Genomic DNA, 21,227 nt, shown 5'->3' with positions numbered 1-21,227 from the left:
CTAGAGGGAGCTCCCCAAGTTTCCTTCTTGATCCCACTGCAGCACAACCATTCGTGTTCACCACTGTACAAGAGACTGGTTCAGAAAAGCAAAAAGATTGACAAAAGGTTAGATGCTTGTGTGCTGTAACGCGTAGCAGCTGCTACCACAAGCACAACCTGAACACAAAGACCACTGAAATATTGCAAGCTGTACTAACTATAGGAGGATTCCTGGTGTCAGTCCAGCAAAGTCTCTCTGGAAGTTACTGTTTATGTGACATAGAGCAGAAGATGATATAAGGACAATAATGAGGCCGCTCAGATTTGTGCTTCACAGCGCTAATGGGGCAGCCGACATCAACATAATCAAAGTGAACGGTAACTTAACCGAGCAACGTTTTACTGGCTGAATACACACGTAAAGTTGAGTCTAAAATATTTTAACATAGCTCACATTTTTTAAAAATATTTCTCCATAGAGCAGCTAAGTCCCTGTCTAAAGAGGGGCGTTCGAAACTTTAGCAGCCTAAATGCTAAATTTAATCATCCCAGCGTCGCCCCGGGGACCCGGGCTCATTAAAACGCTGCAGTAAACCCGACGTGTCACAACAATTAGGCCGTGTTGTCTCAACTTCTGGTACAAGGCGCTTCAATGTTAGCATGCGATCCTTATCTGCAAGTCCTCTTTAGCTAAATTCCCTTCGAGTTCAGCCGGAGTTCACTCCAATTCTTTTTTTTTTTTTTTTAAAGTTGTAGCCTATGGCAAAGCGCAGCCTCGTCGCAGTCTGCATCAATAATGTAGACACCACAGCCTGTTAACATCTCAACCTTTAGCTAGAGGTCTGCTTGACAGCCATGCACTTAAACAAAGGCAGGTTGGAGCTGTGATTAGCACAAAGAGAACTGAAAGCTGGACAATTTTAAGTGTGGGAGAATAATAATTTGAAGTTCAAAGTACAGCCGAAGAGATGAACACACACGGCTACTTTAAAGCGAGGCGTACAGTAGTTGAAGGGATAAATGTGTGTAAGGGGGTGTGAGTGCGTGTGTGTGTGTGTAGAAACTGGCTTCTGTGGCGTATCTACCAAATGACCACACACCAGCAGAGCAGCATAAAAAGGAGTGAATTTCAGCCAAAAAAAAAATAAAACTCTCCAAAATTTTCCCACAAATTGTCTGAATTTGAAAAGTTAAATATTTGATAGAAAAAACTTGGAAATTTCTGAGTTTAGAAATGTCAACTTTTGACAAAACAAATTCCAAAAGTAAAACAATTTCAACTTGAAACTCAAATTTTGAGATTAATGTCAGAAATTTTCAAGAAAAAAAACTTGGAGGTTTGAAAAGGTGCAATTTCGTAGAAAAGCTCAGATATTTTTCTAGAAAAACTTCAAATTTCAGTTTCGAAAGCAAAAAATGTTTGACTTTCAAAACTGAAATTTTCAACTTTTTTCAAAAACATTTCTGAGATTTTCAAGTTTTCAAATTCAGTAATTCCCCCCTCACCCCAAAAAAATTCTTGCATTTTCTTTACTTTTTACACTCAAAAATGTTCTGTCTTTTCTAGCTAGTTTCTGAGATTAATCTCAAAATGTCTAATGAAAATTTTCATCTGTTTTTTTGTTTTTCTCTCCCCGTCGTATCCCCTTCTGTCTTTCAGACAAACACCTCGTCTTGGAAGAATCTCAAAAAGAGCCACACTTTCACACACGAAACTATACTTTAAAGATTCCAACAAAATTCAGTTTGCAATAGAGGTGGTGTAAATCATTCATCAGTAAAACTAAAAAGCCACAGAGGAGGAGATTTTTCAGGCTAACAGAACACGCATGAAACGTGTCTGGGTCTCGCTCAACAGTCCTTTCTCCCATGCAAGGATGCCGCTGGATTATTTAACTACTACTTACAGTAGACTCCATAGTTAAATTAAACTATGCAAACAAGAGCAAACTGAATTAAAATCACATGAGCAGCAAATGAAGCTACCGTTTGACAAAACAGCTTTAATGTCTTCAATAATACGCATTTGAAGAGGAAGACCTGATGAGACTGCTGTCTTCAGCATTTTTCTTTGCAGGGCTTCTTATCTACTTAATCACTGACGTAGCACTGCGCTTTCTGGACTGCCTCTAATCAGTGTGGGAACTGTGGAAACATTTACCCAATGCTGAGGAGGCTCTTCTTTATAGAGCTTAAGGAGCTGTGAGAAGTGGATTCGTTAAGAGAACATAAACGACAAGAGGCAAATATCTGTCAAGTGTGTTCCTTCAGGACCACATGCCAGTCAAGGCAAAGCGGCTATTTTTCTGCGTTTTACTGGCAGTTTAGGTATTTAAGGACTGTATGCTGTGAGTGCCAGAGTTCTTTGTGTGTTCAGGCTGCAAATAGAGAAATTATGAGTTTGCTGGTGAGAGACAAATCACAAGTAACCATACTACTAATAAAACTGATAATGTTTATGCTGAAATTAAAATATAATTTTGATGAATTTGCAAATGGCAACGATGGTAGAAAAAAAAATCTGAATCTTGTATACCTAATATGTACCAATGGAGGACGTTACCTTAATGGAGAGATAGAGACAAACAGATGAAACAGCATATCATTTCAGAAAGAGCTCAAACACAATTATTAATCCGGGATTTTAAAATTTTAATTTATCAAATCTCATCTAGGATACAAGGCCAGATTTAAATAATCTACCGGATATCATTCTGGAAACTTACATCTTATTTCCTATCAGCTTGCATATCTTTATTCCATATCCTCGTGAATTCATTATTTAAACACTTGACATTTCTGTTCACAACTGAAAACCAAAAAAAAATTTTTACATTCTAATCTGTATAAAAATATGACTTACGAATGTTTAAATATTGGTGCTGCCAGCACTTCCATGGTTTGTTCCATTTCTTGGCCAATGTCAGCGGAAGCAGGTTCAGAGTTTTCATGACTCAGCACAGTGATGAGTCATGACTGAGAATCAGCATGCAGAGAGAACGAGAGAGAGAGAGAAAATATGTCACTGAAGCAACTTCAAGTAAAATGTGTTTAGTCCACTGGAAAGTCAGAAACCTTTGAGAGTGAATCTGTCTATGGAGCGAACTGCAGTTCTGGAGGAGCAACGGCAGAACGCTGGATGCCAGATTGGATCCGCATGGACAACAAACAGGACATTTTAACTGAAGTGTTTTAAGAATGGATAAGGGATGTGCTGTGGTGGCGCAGGGGTTAAGCACAATTCACATAAGGAGGCGTTAGTCCTCGTCGCGGCTGTCGCAGGTTCGATTCCCGGCCTGGCGACCTTTGCCGCATGTCTTTCCCCTTCTCTCATTACCCACTTTCCTGTCAATTAACTATCAAATAAAGGCCACTAGAGCCAATAAAACCTTTAAAAAAAAAAAAGCATGGATACAAAATTTAGTTTTCCTTTATTAAACTGTTAAGTTCAAATATTAACTTTATTCATTTTGTAGAAAACTAGTAGACATGCAAAAAAAGAAGTTGTGAGAATTCTTCAATTCAAAATTCTGAATCAATTTTAAATTTAAGCTGTATGTTTTAAACGCGATATTTGCAAATAAACTATGTCACTAATATTAGAAATTCAAGTTATGAAATTTTATGCACGAATTTATTTTTCATTAAATATAAACTGATGAAATTTATCCACAGAATGTATCCTTACACTGTCTTTTCCACGTGTCAGTCACATAAAATAGTTTAAACAGAACCGTGTGAATAGAAACGTTGGTTTCTGAATTAAAAATTGTTTCTGAATCGACTTGTGACCCTAAAAATCAGAATCTCATCACTAGACATTTGCATCACAAAAAATGATGCATCTTAGTTATGTTTCTGTACAGCTTTATTTAACTAGCTCAGGGCTACTGTGATAATAATCATCTGCACTGATCTACTTATTCAACACATATTTTTTCCATTATCCTATCGTTTTGATAAAAAAAAAAAATAATAATCTAGTTTATGTTCAGCGAGTATTTTATGTAGTGCTGTGTTACTCCTCTCGAGTTTAATCAAGGCGTAGCTGAATGTAAACAGTCCCATTTTGCTCTAATCATTGACCGGCTCTGTTTGAGTTTCCAAACATAACCGTGCGGTTTACGAGCCGCCACAAACACAACTCATGTTTGTTTTTGAAGCAGCTTAAGGCACTCTCTCAGGTCAGACTCATTGTCTGGGCGCCATATTGTCCTCTGAATTGATGTAAATCTGGACCCACATTTACTGATTCATACTGGACCTGCTGTGCCAAGCCGCAGACTTCATCCTGCCAACTCTGTTTATTTTACTGCTGCTCATCTTATAAAACATTACTGTATAGATCTCTAAAACCTGGCATGTAACAAAGCTCTTATTAATAATTCCTAATTATGCTACACTGAATTGTATATTTTAAGAGCTTCATTTTATTTTATTATTGTCACTGCATAGTTTTTATTTTAACACATTTTGTTTTTTTGTTTTTTTCGGGGGGGCAGGATATTTTAATCTGTGGTACACACCAAGTATCATAGCTGTTAAAAAATTAGTTATTGATATTCAAGAGAAAATGTTCAATAAATTCTAATTCCAAAGAATTAATATTTTCCGCTATGAAATGGGATGCACTGCAATACACATACAAATAACTTTCCAGCAAGGTATTGTAGCTTGTTTTAAATCAATAATTTCTTAATATTGATGAAAAAAAATCCTACTTCCACTGGTGGATTATTTCACTTATAACAAGGGAAAACGTCTGCCAGTGTAACTAATGCTTTTTATCTATATTCAAGAATTCAACGTCAACAGCCATCACCATCTACAATAACGCTTTGAAGAATTTGAATTACTATGAATTAAAACATTTAATTTCCCCTTGGGATCAATGGTATTTTTGGATTTTGAATTTTTGACTGAAAACAAGCTCCTATGTTTTGCTGAAAAGTTAGTTTTGTCTTATTTCAAAACTAAGGTATTCGAACTAGAAACTAGACAAAAATACTTAAGATTTGGTGTTTATGCAGCGAGTATCTGAAAACTGTTGCTCTAAGTTGTTGAAAAATCTTTATTTTATGTAATGAGTGTAGAAAAGTTGGCAAATATACCACAGAGGAGAGTTTGGATAGTAATCCAAATATTCCCTGACGAGCATGTTTACTTGAAAACTACAACTAAATGTTTCTATATCTTTGCTTTAGTTCATGCATGAAAATCAAAATCAAAATTGTGATAAAGTAGGAATAATTGTTTAAATATACATAATTTGGTCATGCCATACAGTTTCATGCAACAATGATTTCAGACTGTTATGGTATTTTTACTAGATTTTAACACACTGAGGATCCTACGTTGGCCCAAACAGACAAACGGCTCCAGGCCCGGTAGCGCTGGTGAGATGAGCTCACACTGATTGGTGCACAAACAAACTACCAGCATTTTAAACGATTCCTTCCGATCACAGACAGGATGGCAGACTCGGTGCAGCCTCTCTGCCGCTGTGCAACACATCCACAAAATGGGATTGCAAGCAGTGCACTGCAGGGGGCAGCCTCTCAGTGAAAAGTCAGAGTGTAAAAGCTGGAACTGAGGCAAAGTTAAGCATTCAGTTTACAGGTTGAAGCTTTAGGAGACTTTTTTTGTTTGTTTGTTTTTTTTGCTAAAAATCACAGGAAAGTTGAGAATGATAAATATAGCCTGGAAATAGTGAACACTTAACAGTCTTTGTACATTAAACAATAGGATTTAAAGACTGCATTAAGAATAAGACATTATTCTGGATTTGATTTGTGACAGAATAAAACGTAATGCTAATGGCTTTGATGGTCTTTTTGCCAAGACCTTTCAAAAGACAGTTTCCCTATTAACTCCACAACAAATCGACAGACTCACAAAGAATTGTGAGTCTTTACAAAAGACACAATTACATAGTGCCAAATTCTGTCAATTTTTAAAGGGGCACTATTATATTTTATAGCAAAATCAAGAAATTATGTTCACTTCAGTTAACTACATATTTTAGTTAACTGTATATATTAAATGCGACTTGAAAGAAATTTGACTTTGTAATTTAACGCCTTGAAACTGGGCCTCCGTCTCTTCAAAAACTCCTGCTCTTTCTGGAACGCCGTCTTCAGAAAGTCATCACAACGCGGCTCCTCTATTAACCCTTTAACAACATTTTTACCAGCGTTTCACTGAGAAGTAGCTCGTAAAATGAGCTCAGCAGATGCGCAGTTCCAACAGGTGTTTGCTAATTGCTGCTGGCTAGTCTGGAGGAGCTGAGTGGGTGAGTCGAAGGCGGGGGCTGCTCTTTGAGGCAGAAGCTGAGAAGCTTGGAAGCTGCAGCTCTGGGGAGGAGCTTCATCCTCGAAGGTGTAGCTAGGTCCACCAAGGCGTTATGCACAGCTTAATGGTTGCCATGGGAGATTAAAATATTGTTCAAAGATGCATGAATGAATCAAATCAACACTCAAGGTATGTTTTTCATGAGGGAATACTATTATAACATGATGTAAAGCTAGAAAAAGGCAGATTTCACACAATATTTTTTAACACATGATCCAGGAAAAAATGAGGGAAAAAATTTTCACAAAATTTGATTCATGATTGGTTGACTGAAGAGTAAACTTGTCACAATAAACAATTAGTTAATTGCATAACAGACTCCAGTGAGCTTGGTAATTTTTAATGTTTCTTAATATTTTTAAAGAGCTATTTTGTTTATAAACTACATAGTTCTTCTTATTTATGACTTTGGTTGCTTAATTTCTTATTGTTTTTGGTTGTTGTGTTTTATTTAGATATTTTAAATGCCTGTATGTTCCAGTGTGGAGTGTTCTGTACAAAATTAAAGTTTTAGGCTTTGAGAAGGTGAACTTGCATTATTGTGTCATAATCAGAATATTAGCTGAAAGTGGCTGCAAAGTAACAATATTATCATTTATCGCAATAATTCCTGGGGCAATTCATCGTCCAGGAAAGTCTGTTATGGTGATAAGTCAATTTATTTTTATTTCTTGGCTCTAGTGGCCTGTATTTGATAGTGAATTGACAGGAAAGTGGGTAATGAGAGAAGGGGGAAAACACCTGCGACACCGCGTCAAGGACTAAGGCCTCAATATGTGGATTGTGCTTAACCCCTCAGCCACCACAGCACCCTGATAAGCCTATTAAACAGGAAGTAAAAATGTATACCTGACTGAAAGCTGATCCTGAATCCATGACCTGAACCAAAGCTTGGATTTTGTGAGCCGTTCCACCCCTACTGCTTGCACAACTCATTAGGTAACCAATAGAGACGAGAAGAACAGCAGTATAAAAGAGGCAGAGAACCACAAAAAAAATAAAAATAAAAAAAATCTGGAAGCCCGTTCTGACTGAGCTTTCTTTTCTGACGGGATGGAAATACTCCCCGATGCTGCGGTGTCTGCGGGTTAGAGCTGAAAAATACCGTTTGGGCAAATTCACACTTATCATGGTGTTCCAACTGGGGTTAAAACTGAAGGTTTTCTTCAGCGGTTTGATCTTCTGTTTAGCACAATATCTTGGATGTATTCAGTCAGAACTCAGCCAGATGATTAGCTCTGGCCAAGAAAATATCCTAAAACATTTAAAAGTAAAAAAATAAAATTAAATAAAAAAAAATACAGAGCAGAGATGTAAAATTGTTTTTCTTTCTTTGGAAACAAAGAGTAAATGTTGCCTGCAGTGCTTTAGAAAAGATATACAACAATTCAGACAGATTTTCTTAAAGGGTTGCCAAATTACACACGGTATCAAGCTGGTTCTAAAACAGCTCAGTTGTGATGGGGAGAATTAAAGCAAGCTAACGCAGAGCAAAGAGAGAAACTGCCAGAAAATTTATACATTTTAAGGGGAATTACATAAAGACAAAATATGAATGTGTGTACATTGTGCTACATCTGGACAGACCAGGCAGTAGTTCTTCTGTCTGTTTTGTCCACATGGTGTGCTTTCTTTTTTACACTTTCACAATTTTACAAACACTGTGTCGGAAAAGAGCCCATATATTTGTGGATCCAACACACACACACACACCAGTGCACGCAGCCACTGGTTTTTATCTGTCTAGCGCCTTCGTTCCACCAACACAATACTGTCACATTTCACCGTGTCACATGGACTTGCAGACAGACAAGGCTCTTGTGGGCGTGCGTGTGCGTGTGTGAGAAAGCAAAAGCGGGAGTGTGGAGTTCAGATTTCGGCTGATCCGTCAGCAGCAGACAAGCTCCATCAAGTCTGTCTCCTCCGACAAACACACACACCGCCTCTTGCCTCAGGAGGTGAGAAGCCGCTAATTGGCAAAGGGCAAAAGAACACACACACGGTAAACACACCCCCACACACACGCACACACACACACACAAGGACACCCCGGTACGCACGCACACACACACTAACAAGAACAAAGAAGCAGACGGACACAGAAGTCTGGCTCTGGGAAGCACTTTTTCCACCGTGTGTGTGCTTCGAACGGCTCAACCTGGCAGACGTTACTAGAGCTAAGAATACACACCGCCTGCCTGCCGAGTTTCTCCGCAACTTACCTCGTTGATAATCCGTTTGATCCCCCCCCCGTCCCCATTACCCTTGCTTTAGTCATTTTATGCGATGGCTAAAATATAAGGGACTGCAATAATCATTCACTTTCCAGATCTCCTTTAGGCAGAATATATCTGCATTCTGGACTTTTACACATGTGAGAAAAAAAAAAAAACAACTTCCAAGTGGAAATATTTGAACATCCTGGGATTCATGACAACACGCCATAGTTCTGGTTAAGAAAACGGCACACACCCAAAGGCTGGAGAATTAATGAGCAAGTGCTGAGGTTGTTTTACCAACAGCTGACATCCCCCTCTTAAAAAGATATGATGAAAATAATTAGAGAGCGTTACTGGGGTGCTAATATGCGGCTTTTTTTTAATAGGATCCCTGTGGAATCACAAGTCATCGTGACGACCTGCAGACATTTCATACAAGTGTGACCCAGTTTTTTTTTCTGTTCCTATGGAGATCCCAAACACAATTCCCAACATAAATACAACACAATGCTGTTAATGTGGGAAAGCTGTATTAATCTAAGACTCTAACCTGTATCGGCCCGTGTGAACATAATTCTACAACGAAGCGCTATTGTAAAGTAAGCCAAATAAGGCTGCAGGCGAAACGCTAACTGCTAGCCCATAATCCATGAATTTCTTAACTTACTGTGTATTAAGATTAAGAGAGCATTCACAGCCTTCAACAATGTCTTATGAAAAACCCCAAGCTTGAATGTATTTTATTTGGATTTCATTTGATATCCCAACACAATGTAGCTCAAAATTGTGAAATGGAAGGAATTTTATCTTTCTCAACAAATAAAAACAAAGTTTGTGCTTAGCCCGCCTTACAAACTGAGATTTATCCCTGTTCTTTTTTACAAAGTTGCTCAGCCTCGTTCAGATTGGACAGGGAGCATCTGTGAGCGTCCATGATCAGAGTCAGTGTCCTGTTAGAAAGTGAACCTCAAATATCAAACGTTTGGTTGCATCCAACAGATTTGCTTTTAGGTGTATTGTGTATTTATCTCACGTACCCATCTTCACTTCTCTCCCACACGTCAGCCCAACGACCAACACGTGGTCACATGAGCAGGCATTTGTACTGGCACACACACCTTTCTGTTAAAGCAACAAATCTCTAGGAGGCAGATATCAGAATAAAGATACAAGTTTATTAAAACAATTGCAATTGGAGAAAGGTCATTTAACACACAGCGGTCAACAGCACACATGAGTGTCAAAGAATCTCTCTGGCTGTGTCGCCTGGGCAGCCTCCTCTTATACAGAGTCAAACACGTAGCCAATGGCGGGAGCATTAACCACACAAAGAAAGAAAAAAACATAAGTACAGACAGTTTCTTCTTGACAATAGGGCATAGGTGACACACAGGTCATCTAGTGGAAACATCTGCAGTTTCGAAACGTTGACACCTTAACCACAAACACTTCTGCATGTAACACTTTTACTGACCTTTTGTTGTATGCGGTTTACTTGCAGAATCAACAGTTTATTCTTAGATAGTTAAGTGAGACAAGAAACCCTATCTGTTTGTCCTTCTGTTCAACTCAGAAGTTTCGCATCCGTGCAGCTCAGGGGCCCCAATTAACGGTAGCTGCTGAGTGAGCTGGATTGTGGTCAGGAAGTTTTCTGTTAAAACAGTCTCCATAGAACAGACAATTGTCACCCTTAACCTGCAATCAGTGTCAGAAACTGTGACCTTTAACATACTTAACATATACTAAAATGAAATAAGAATAAATGAGTAATAGGATTAAATGAATAACAAGATGAGTAAAACAATCCATAGTAAGGTAATAATAGTAAGGTAATCAATAAACACAAATAATAAAAGTAATCAAGTAAAAGTAAAAAGTAATTAATAATAATAAAAGTATTCAAAAGTATTCAAAAGTATTCAAAACCTTTATGAAATAATAGTCATTAATAATTTACTTCAACATTTCATTCACAGCGCAGTCCACCTGGGGACTACCCTCCCACTCAGTCCCTGTATTCTTTGGTTTGGTTAACATGGTCATGAAGAAAGTGCCACAATGTAGACAAAAACCAACTTAGCAATTTCCATCCTAGAGTTTTCGACCATTTGACAAACTCAAGCTATTTTGTAGCCTGGCCATTGAATTCCTACACAATGCTCATCTCCCTTCACTTCAATGTCCAGGGTGTCTCCCACTGAGCTGGATTTCTGTTTTAGAATTGCAGTCTGGCTATATAGGGCTGTAGTTTGCCAATGGCATTGGAAGAAGTGAACAAAGTCATTCAATCTGAGTTGCTCACGCTTCCAAATATTGAGCAATTAAAGGTGGAACAAGAGGAATGTCTAAGACGCTTCATTGCTAGCAAAGATGTCATGGCCCTACTCCCCATCGTTTTGTTTACAGCGCGAACAGGTTTCGGTATGCTTCCTAGCGTAGCTTTCGCATTACATACGTCATGGACAAGCATTAGCAATCGCCAACTTCAACAGAGTCCATGCCTCCAGCAATCAACCGTTTCTCAATAGCCAAAGGTCCAGACCTTCTGTACAAGGCAAAGCGTTGGACTAGGTGCTGGTTTTCACCAGACTAGGTATTTTGTGAGAAACTGTACAAATGTATGCAATTCCTCACCCTGTCTGATAAACGCTCCTCAAAAGTATTCATAACGTCTGCGTATACAAAAACTAGATGGTGGAATAGTGGACAGGTTGAAGCGAAATAACATAGCTGTCTGAACGCATTTCTCATAAAATGTGCCCACAAACTTCTGACCACTCACACAACAGAGTTCTGTGCGAAGTAGTTTGGTCTGATGTGGAGAAGGAGAGGAGAACGCAACAAAATGACACACTTTTTGTCATGCAGCTACGTCAAAGACAGCAGATTTCGACGGTTTCAGTGCAGTATGAGAGTCGTACGGTTGCACAACAAATAAATATTACGTCATTGGAATATCATTGTGTGGAATATTCATAACAAAAAGGACTGTTTGGAATGCAATAATTGCTGGCTACAGTAAATTTGTATCTCAAGTGATGGAAGCAAAGAAGAGAATGAGTTAAGAAAACAGACTTTTCTCAACTATATACAGTATATGGTGTCTAAGAAAAGGCATAATTAATTTAAAAGGAAGAAAGACTGCAGAGCCTGCTGTTAGTTTCATAAATGACAGTAAACAAAGAAAGAAAGAAAGCTTGTCAATTACATGGTGTCACATTTAATGACTCCCCTCATTCAAGACATCTCACGGTCATCTCTTCCAGTAAGATGTCTGGATGTGCATATTCACTGTGGAGATCTCCACTTGACTCTAGCATAGTGAATTAATAAGTCTCTCGGTTCTACAATGAGAAATTGCACATCAGTTTTTACAGAAGCATCTTATCAAGCTGAAGGAGATTTAAAGAACTTTACCTGGAGGACCAGAGCAAATACAGACAGCTATAGTCTAAACATGGGTCAGAAATAATTCACTCATGAGAGAGAAAACCATGGTTTTCTTTGGGCTGAAAGTAACTGTACAGTGAAGATATTTTATCCTGAGTCTTTTATTCTCCTTGCTGTCTCACAGCACGGAGGATAAAATATCTCCATGCACAGAGGTTGTTGGTTCAAATCAGAGCAGGAATCTTTCTGCATGGAGTTCAGAGTTGGGTTAGGGTTCTCTTGGGGTACACTGGCTTCCTTCCATCATCCAAAAACACAAGTGAAAGTTAAATGGCCACTCTAAGTTTTGCTTCAGTATTAGTGTTCCCCTTTGACTGGGAACCTACCCATGGTGCACCTAGATATGTTCAATAGTGGCAACAGGTGTGTATGTACCTTTCAGGAATGGTTTACCAGTACTCAGAATTTGACACAGAAGGTGATATCATCAAGCACCCCAGGATGGATTGTAAAAGTTCTGAGCAAGAATCTGCACTAGAAAGGTGAACTTTAATGTACTTGCTAAAATAATTATTGGCATCTTACGAAAATGAATTCAGTCCAATTCCGTTTGTTTCTATAGCGCTCAATTCACAGCACATTCAATTCAATCCAACCAGACAGATTCAAAGTCAATGACACATTCCTTTTGATCCTAGTTATCAATCAATCAATCAAATTTTATTTGTATAGCACATTTCAGCAGCAAGGCATTTCAAAGTGCTTTACATCATAACAAACACAGAAACACAATGCAACATAGAATCAATAATCAAAACACAGCATTAAGTCAAGTTCCATCAATAAATTTGTAATTGATTACATTTCAAATACAATTCTAAACAGGTGGGTTTTTAGTTGAGATTTAAAAGAAGTCAGTGTTTCAGCTGTTTTACAGTTTTCTGGAAGTTTGTTCCAAATTTGTGGTGCATAGATGCTGAAAGCTGCTTCTCCTCGTTATCAAGTAGTACACAGTGAAGTTCAGTTTATGATTTAAATTAGCAAAAACATTTTCTGTCTAAGGCAATCTAGCCAATTGCATTGAGTCATTGACTTGCAGCATTCACGCCTCCAATGTACATTACATTTAAAATTCAATGCACATAAGGCCGAGTAGGGCTAATGGGATTCCTATAACTACCACAATGTCAGTGTGAACCAATAATACTGTTACTTTTAAGACAGTCCATGGTACGGTGTCTTATGGTACAGAATTGTACGATGATGTGAAAAAATATATGCCCCCTCAAAGATTTATTCTGTTAAAGATTTTTGCTACACTTAAATGTTTCAGATGATTTTTTTTTTTAGTATCAGATGCTGATTATATAAAAAAACAAAGACAACAAAAAAACTATTCTGCTAGACTGGCTCAGGTGAAAAAGCAATTATCTAATCATAAAATCAGTTTGTTTAACAATTATTTTTGTTCAGTTTCACAAACCAGGTCTGATTATTGCCAGACTGTTGCAATTATAAAAACACTTAAAAAGAACATGTCTGACTGCATGAAGTAGTGCAAAGCGTTATCTCAGAAAGCCTTGATCATCACGCCTTGATCTAGAACAATTCAATAACATGGGATGACAAACACTGTATTGATCTCCATCAGTCTGAAGAGTTTCGTAGCCAATTCTAAGGAATTGAGACTCCACCAAACCTCAGTAAGCGCCATTGTCCACAGAGAGAAAAACATGGATCAGTGGTGAACATTCTCTTTAGTGACCACTGGCCAGCTTGACAAAGTTACTCCAAGGGTGCATCTACAACTCACCTTGGAGGTCACAACAGAAGCAGAACATAAAGCCTCAGCTCAAATTTGCTATAAAAAAAGAGAAAGAAACCATCTGAGATTATCCCAAAGTATCCTGGGAAAACAACTCTTTGGGCTGATTGGACAAAGGTAAAACCTGTTGGAAGGCAGTGCAAAACTAACATTTCTACAACTAACAATCATCACCGATTGTCAAACATGGTGGTGGTAGAGAGATGTTTCTGCAGACTAATGATCACCAGAAAGTATCTGAACAGGTTGGACAGTATTTATCCCCAATAATAAAAAGATACAACTGCATTTAGTTTTTGCCAAGGTTATCTCTGTCAAATATCAACATCAGTTTTATGATGGGAAACAAAGTGTGAGGAAAAAGCAAAAACTGTGGAAATCCATCATGGGGCAAAGACTTTGCTGAGTCCTTTAGTGTTGACATTTTTTACCAGCTCTGCCTGCATGAAACCACAACAGTAGAACATCAAGTGTACTGCGCCTCATTTGCATTTGCAAAAGTTGTGGGGGAAAAAAAACCCCTCGGGCACAAATTGTTTTTTTAAGTATTTAACTTATACACCTCCCAGCTAGCTTGTTCTTTAAAATATATTGAACATGACAGCTCTTGGCACAGAAGAAAAGAGATGAAACAGACCTATTTCTATGTTTAATAAAGCAAAAGGAGAAATCTCGGTCAAAGGGAGAGAGAGGGTTACCCGGCAGAGACATATACATAGCGGACAAGTGCTCTGGTTCCCTAGAGGGACGGAAGGAAAAATGGATGGATGGATGTGCCTTCTTCATGTCTGCTAATTTAGCCTAGTTAGCTTAGCTCTTCAGTCTGGCGCAGCTCAGACAGTGGCTCCCACTCTGCACGACAACTTCCAGCGTCTGGCCCAAAGTGCAGAGCAGAGCCAACCCCGGACAGCCCAACAATTAGCAGGACCAGTTAGCTTGGCCAGAACATTCCCCCATCCGCCTACGACAGCAGTTTGTCTTTTAATATAAATACATATAGAATACAGAAATTACTTTCAAAAATCTCGCCGGCTTCTTACCTGCTCGTGCCGCCACTCACGTGCAAAGCCGCCGTGACCGGTTGGTTGGAGTGTGTGATGCTGTGGATGTTAGACGTCAGGTCCAACTGCACTACAGTGGTGTCACGGCTGGGAGGCAAAATAAAGCTCAGCTGTCCTACTGTACAGCACGCGCTGCCGACAGCCGGGGCCTAAAATAACGCTTTGGCGACACCTGCTGGTAACTTCAACAAACAGCAGTACAACAAAAATGATGACCTCGTTGAGAAACTGCAGCGTCCCAGCAGCGAAGGGCAGGGGGAAATTTCAGAAAAGTACGGATTGATTTATGAGTTTTCAGTCTGCTTTTTAAGCTAAAGATTCGCTCGAGAATGAAACGGGTTCTTGACTTAATTTGTCAAGTTCAAATGAGCCAACCTACGCTTATTTTTATAAGTTAAATATCATTTTCAAGTGGAGAACAACTCCATTGACCTGGGAATGCTAACCTGCAACAAATATCCAGTTCTCAATGGATCAGATTGATAGAGATTGAATAAATAAAAGTTATCTGGGCATGGAGTTGGAGGACAAGCTAACCTGGAGCACCAACACCAAGGAGCTGTTGAAGAAGGCACAGCAGAGACTGTACTTTCTGAGAATACTCAAGAAGAACCGTCTCCCCTCAGACCTGCTGCAGGCCTTCTATCACTGCTCCATAGAGAGTGTGCTCACGTACAGTCTGTGTGTCTGGTACGGCAGTAGCACATCCGCGGACAAGAAGGCTCTCCAGAGGGTTGTTAGGGCAGCAGAGAACCATAGGCTGCCCCCTCCCCACTATGGAACAGATTTACACTTCCAGGCTCCACAAGAAAGTTTTGGACATTTTAAATGACTCTTCACACCCTGGCCATGGTCTCTTCCAGCTGCTGCCATCAGGCAAGAGATACAGAGCAATAAAAAATGTAAATTCTTTTGCGACACCTCCAGGCGCTGCAACCATCTTCTGATGTCTAAGTTTATTTCTCATTTTGTACCATTTATTTCTTTATCTTTGTATATTATGTATATACACATAACCTGCATCTTAACTCGAGTCGAGCAAATCTCAATCTCGTAATCTGTTGATGACAATGACAATAAATCTTATCTTATCTCTTATCTTATTTGCAATAAATGCATACCCTTTTGAATATGGTGTTTTATTTTTTCCTAATTCCAACATAGGTTACATTCATGTTCTCCTTCAAGATTTAGCACATGGTACCTCATGACAAACTAAAGTTAATTTAATGAATTTGCCAGTTTATTCACAAAATATACACAGGTTCAGACGTATTTACAGCCTTTGAATACTGTTGAAGCAACATTGGCAGTTACAGCTTCAAGTCATCTTAGGTACATCCCTACAAATGCGGGACATCTGTTTTGGGTATTTTCTATCATTCCTCTCTGCAAATTCTCTCAAGCTAGCTCAGACTGAATGGGCAATATAACTTCAGAGTAATTTTTAAGTCTTTCCAGGGCTCAACTGTATTTAAATAAATACTCAAGGACAAGTTTTTCTGGAAGGTGAATCACTCTTTTAGTCTGAGGTTCAGACCGATCTGGAGCAGGTTTTCTTGAATAATCTATTTTTTTGGCTTTAGTTGAAACAAATAATTACTTTGCAGATGCACTGTGTCAATAAAGTTGTTACTTCTCAGGAATAATGGTTGAAACAGCAACACACATGTATTAATCAGGGCTACTGTGGTGGAACAGTGGTTAAGCACAACCCACTTACGGAGGCTTTAGTCTTCGACGCAGCTGTTGCGGGTTCGATTCCTGGCCTGGTGACCTTTTCCGCATGTCTTCCCCCTTCTCTCATTACCCACTTTCCTGTCAATTCACTATCAAATAAAGGCCACTAGTCAATAAAACCTTTAACAAATTTATCACAGAACTTTATTTTAAAAAATGTCTACATACATACATAATTACATAAAGTTAGTGCAAATTGTCACCAAGATTTCAGAACGTTGCTTGGATACCACTAGACACTACAGTGCCCTCGTTATAAAACTTGCAATACGTGCAGGTAAACAATGCCAGACATTAGTGTTCTCCTGCCAAAGTGTGTCATCTAACAAGTTAACAACACATGCTTGATGGAGTTTGCACACCTTTCCCCATGCCTATCCCGCTCCAGAGCTCATTACGGAAATGGATCCAATGCTCCCCACCCCTCAAGCAATTTTGGCGACCTGCCTTGGAGCCAAAAAAGGAAACTGGGATCAAATTCTCTGTGCCTGGAACGGTGATTAATCACATTTTGCTATGGCAACCATACTAGGCAGACCTGGCAAGTTGCTGAACAAAACCCCCCTAAGGAAACCGATTTAGCATGTAATCAAAACCATTAACCATCCTAATGTTGTTGTGAGCTGCCTTCATCAAAACTAAATTAGAAGCATGTGGACAGTTTTGGAATCTTACAGGTTGCAGGGGTGTCAGCACATGGTCCAGATAAGCCCCCGTTCAGGTGGGCTTTTAAGTGGATGAAGACTTGTCTCCATAGAAATGACAAGTACAAAACCTGAAATGCATAAAGACCTAGAGAAGATGTTTAAAAGTAAAGCACCGCAAAATAAGATATAGCATCTCCAAAACTTGCATTACCACAATGGCAGAAATGACTTCCGTTTACGTTTCAGATTTCGGGCAAAAAAGGTCAACAATTCTACTTTTCCAAAAGCAGAATTGCTCCAGTCATCTTCTCAAACAGCAGACAGAGGCCTTCCTGTGTGATCAAGCACATGTAATGCCAAATAGATCTCAACTGGTACTGCTACTCTCTGACGAAGGCTGTGGAAATAACAATGCCGCTTTGTGATGGAACTGAAGGAGAGAAGGCAAACACCCAGGCTAGAGTCAAGTGACAAAACTGATCCTCTGTTTCAAAACGCCACAGTGGTGCAGACTAATTGTAAGCTGGATACATTCAATCATTCTGCATCAGACCATCTTTTCATGGGTGAGCTGAGGACGGCTGAGCCTTCTTCAGAGACACAAAGGGCCCTGTTGGTGTCTCCACTCAATAAGTTACAGTCTACAGCTAGAGTAATAATTCTACAAAAAGGAATCCAATGCATGCTTTGCTTTTAATTCATATGCAGGAGCTGGTGTTTCAGTCTTTGTGTCGCTCTTGAGCAAGAACTCAAAGTAATGCTTCACCACTCAGCTGGACAACCAGACTTCCACTTGATTCTGATTGGATGAGCAGCAAGCCGGTGTGCTTGCCGGCGGTCGTGGGCTTGAATTGGACCGGTAGCTTCACGTAATGCTGTGATCTAATGGATGAAAGAGAACAGGAGGCATTAGACATATTTTTTGTCACGAATGAAGAAACACACTCAAAAGCACATGCTTGGGATATATTTGAACTATAAAAATAAAAGCTTTACTTCTTTAATTCTTATGCACATCAGATGGAAATGAATGAAAACAGTTTCAATATGAATGTGGGAACAGTGCCTTGCAAAAGCATGCATAAACCTTGAACTTTTCACATCTAGTCACATTACTCCCCAAAACCTAGAGTTTATGTGATTGCTTTACATAAAGTAGCACATAACAGCAACTTCTGTTATGTCAAAATCAAATTATACAGGTGGACTCCATTTATGAAGTGGATGGCTAGTGTCTGCTCTCTTAAAACTAACACCACAAAAGAAAAATTAGAACAAATTCAGTTCGAAAATACTTAATTTATCCCAAAGGGCAAGTAAATGTTTAAGTGCCTATTAATGCTTGAGATGCTAATCAGCGGCTCCCAGTTGAAAAAATTATGTTTTGTTGCCAGGGTCACGCATCATAGCAACTGCCCAAAAGTGGGGTGAAAAAAAAAAGAATCCTTGAAGCTAGACAGCATCTAAAACCATGGGGAGTAACTGTCCAAACATGCAATGTCTCAACAAAACAAAATTAAGTCTACAAATGTTCATTTGTTGAAAAGTTTGAAAACCATGAATCCTTTTGCCTAGAGTGCCACTTTGTGTTTGGAAGAAAATCCCAATAAAATTCACCAATTTCTGTAGCTGTAAAGCAACAAAGGCTCAAAAGTTCAGGCGGTATACATACTTCTGTAAAATGCTACATGTAGAATAGTTGATTTCTGCAGGGTGTTTCCAACCTTTGTTAGATCCAACAACAATTTCAGAACCAATATCATTTAGTTCGAAAGGAAATCTGATATGCAGAAACATGAACTGAAACTTGTGAGGCTTTTCATGACCTGCAGAGATCCCGATGAGAGCCACAGCAAACTGCAAAGCTGGCATCACACAAAAAGCAGCTGGGGGACGTTCAGGTCAGACAACACATGGTGTTAGCACATAATGGAGGAATGTATGACAAAGCTTTATTTTTGGTAAATGAACAAACCAATCCCAGGAGGTTTGCTCTTCATGCCCTACAGATCTTAACGTACACATAACAAAAACTGATGAAGGACTGTTCTCAGAATAGGCATGCTTTCTTTTTTTAATCACTACACAGATGGTACCTTTGAGTGGGGACCCCTGCTCTGAGAAGTGCTGGTTCGGTAAAACAACTATAATCTTTAAGGCCTCAAGTTTATCCCACACAGCAACATTACCTTCCAGGACCCAGCATTTCAGAGGACCTCCATGGAGTGCATTCACAATCAGAAAACTGTTATAAAGTTTGTATCACAACACGTTATAGCTAAGCATCACCAGCTACGTCCTTGAATTAAGTAAAGTATGAAAATACAATTAGCCGCATAGAGAGAAAAAAAGCGGAAAGAAATCAGATAATTAAGAGTTGACTGAACCCTCTGTTCCTAATGAAAGGCTACGTTCACATGGCAGGTCTCAACTCTCAATTCCAATTTTTTTGCTGAAATCCCCGGAGTTTTTTTTTGCGTGGTCGTTCATACTGCTAATTAAATGCGGCCACAATGAGACTTCTGTGTGAACGGTTTACGACGCCCGAAGCGACCCTCGTGTATGGAAGAAGAGTGTAGATGTCAACACAGCAGAGCACTGTTTACAGAATTAATAATGGACGCCGCCGTCTATGGATTTTAAAGTTATTCAGCAATGGGAGACAATATTACTGTAAAATAATGCGACAGAGGGAGATAAATTAGTGGCATTTGTGGAGCATTAATTGCAAATTCTGTAGACAAGTTTGTTTGGATGCGTAGTCGGAGCCAAGGTGGGATTGTGATGTGCTTCGCTAACACAGACCTCTTTCAGAATTTTGTAATCAGGATTTTTCAGTCATTCTTTTTGTTCGGTCTTCTTCTGGTGCAGAAATATGATGCATGTCTCACGTCAATGACGTAAAAGTCGGATAAGTGTGACATGACTGTTCAGTCGGCAAATGCTTTGAAAAGTATCAGAACGAATCAAATTTAGAGCCACATGTGAAACTGGCTCAAAACTTATTTTTTGGGGGGGTGAAAAGATCAAAATTGGGTAGTTCAGACTGCAAAAAACTAAAAATAATTGGTTGCATTCGACTGCTGTGTGAACGTAGCAAAAGCTACAAATCTAGCAGCAGTGCAGAGATGTGGCCAAGCAACTCACCTTAGAGAATACTCAAAATGCTTCATGTGGAAGGGCTCCTTAGGTTTTATAAATCTCAGCTGCAAGTTAATTAGAAAAGCCACACGTCAAATCCATGCAGAGCACAGACAAAAATGCATAAACCAATATTTAAATACATCAAGTTAGTCATGCAAGTTCCTTGTCGATTCACTGTGAAAATTAAAAGCACACAGTAAGCTGGGATCCTTGTCAGCATACACTAACAGTATGAGCCTGATTTGACAGTCTTGCCTAAAGCAAAAACCACATCATGTTTTAAATGAACACATTCTATCTTGTTTTAACTTCTCCTTGGCTAGCCTAAGTTAGCTGATGCTAAGCTGTTGCCAGGAGAACTTTGAACTTTCCGCTGGGGTTTTGGGAGAATCTGCAGGGGCTCACCTCATGCCTGTCGGAGGAGTTGTTCCGGATGTTGACCTTCAGCGTGCTGGACTCCCCCAGCTGAGTGTGTGGGAAGGTATACACATCCTGAGGGGAATAAACACCCCGCCGCACCGCCTCCTCCTGGCTGAAATTAACAAAAAACAGTTAAAGTTACACTCCAATTAGATTTTAAATATTCAAGTTATTCCTTTAAAATACAATTTTATGTGTTTAATCTACAGCTCCAGTCATTTAGTTGCAAGAATTTCACTTTAACGCCGCCAACTTGGCTAGGAAAAGTAGCAGAACTCACCCAGCTTTGCTTGCTGACGAATCAGATCTCTTGCTGCTCTTCACCGTGGCTTCGGTCCTCACCAGGGAACAGTTTCCTTCCTGGGGTCCCACCATTGGCCCAGATTTTACCCCCTTCAAAACAGACATGACTTCAATATTGCTGTTTGAATATTTAACAGAACTGAAGA

The 21,227-nt window shown here is 39.2% G+C and overlaps 2 protein-coding genes across 6 annotated transcripts in view; both read right to left on the bottom strand.

The window, feature by feature from the left end:
- The window catches only part of LOC116716957 (low-density lipoprotein receptor class A domain-containing protein 4), a 223,127-nt gene extending 208,130 nt beyond the window's left edge, over positions 1–14,997 (bottom strand). The window contains exons 1-2 of one of the 2 annotated variants that reach the window (XM_032557979.1): positions 14,807–14,997; positions 2,845–2,957 (exon numbers count right to left, since the gene is read on the bottom strand). The gene's annotated coding sequence lies outside the window, so the exon portion shown is untranslated. The remainder of the gene's footprint in view (positions 1–2,844; positions 2,958–14,806) is intronic. The other variant, XM_032557978.1, reaches the window with a different exon arrangement.
- Positions 14,998–16,684: 1,687 nt separating this feature from the next.
- cep192 (centrosomal protein 192) overlaps positions 16,685–21,227 on the bottom strand; it is a 38,161-nt gene continuing 33,618 nt past the window's right edge. For 3 of the 4 annotated variants that reach the window (XM_032558854.1, XM_032558857.1, XM_032558855.1), the window contains exons 49-52: positions 21,059–21,171; positions 20,764–20,890; positions 20,362–20,420; positions 16,685–18,096 (exon numbers count right to left, since the gene is read on the bottom strand). In XM_032558854.1, coding sequence (XP_032414745.1) covers positions 17,964–18,096; positions 20,362–20,420; positions 20,764–20,890; positions 21,059–21,171 — 432 coding nt within the window. In that variant the 3' untranslated portion in view covers positions 16,685–17,963. The remainder of the gene's footprint in view (positions 18,097–20,361; positions 20,421–20,763; positions 20,891–21,058; positions 21,172–21,227) is intronic. The other variant, XM_032558858.1, reaches the window with a different exon arrangement.

The sequence above is a fragment of the Xiphophorus hellerii genome, chromosome 3 (genome assembly GCF_003331165.1).
Source record: "Xiphophorus hellerii strain 12219 chromosome 3, Xiphophorus_hellerii-4.1, whole genome shotgun sequence".
In the NCBI taxonomy this organism is placed as follows: Eukaryota; Metazoa; Chordata; class Actinopteri; order Cyprinodontiformes; family Poeciliidae; genus Xiphophorus; species Xiphophorus hellerii.
Note: the sequence above shows the minus strand (reverse complement) of the source record. Positions and strands in the feature narration are given on the sequence as shown.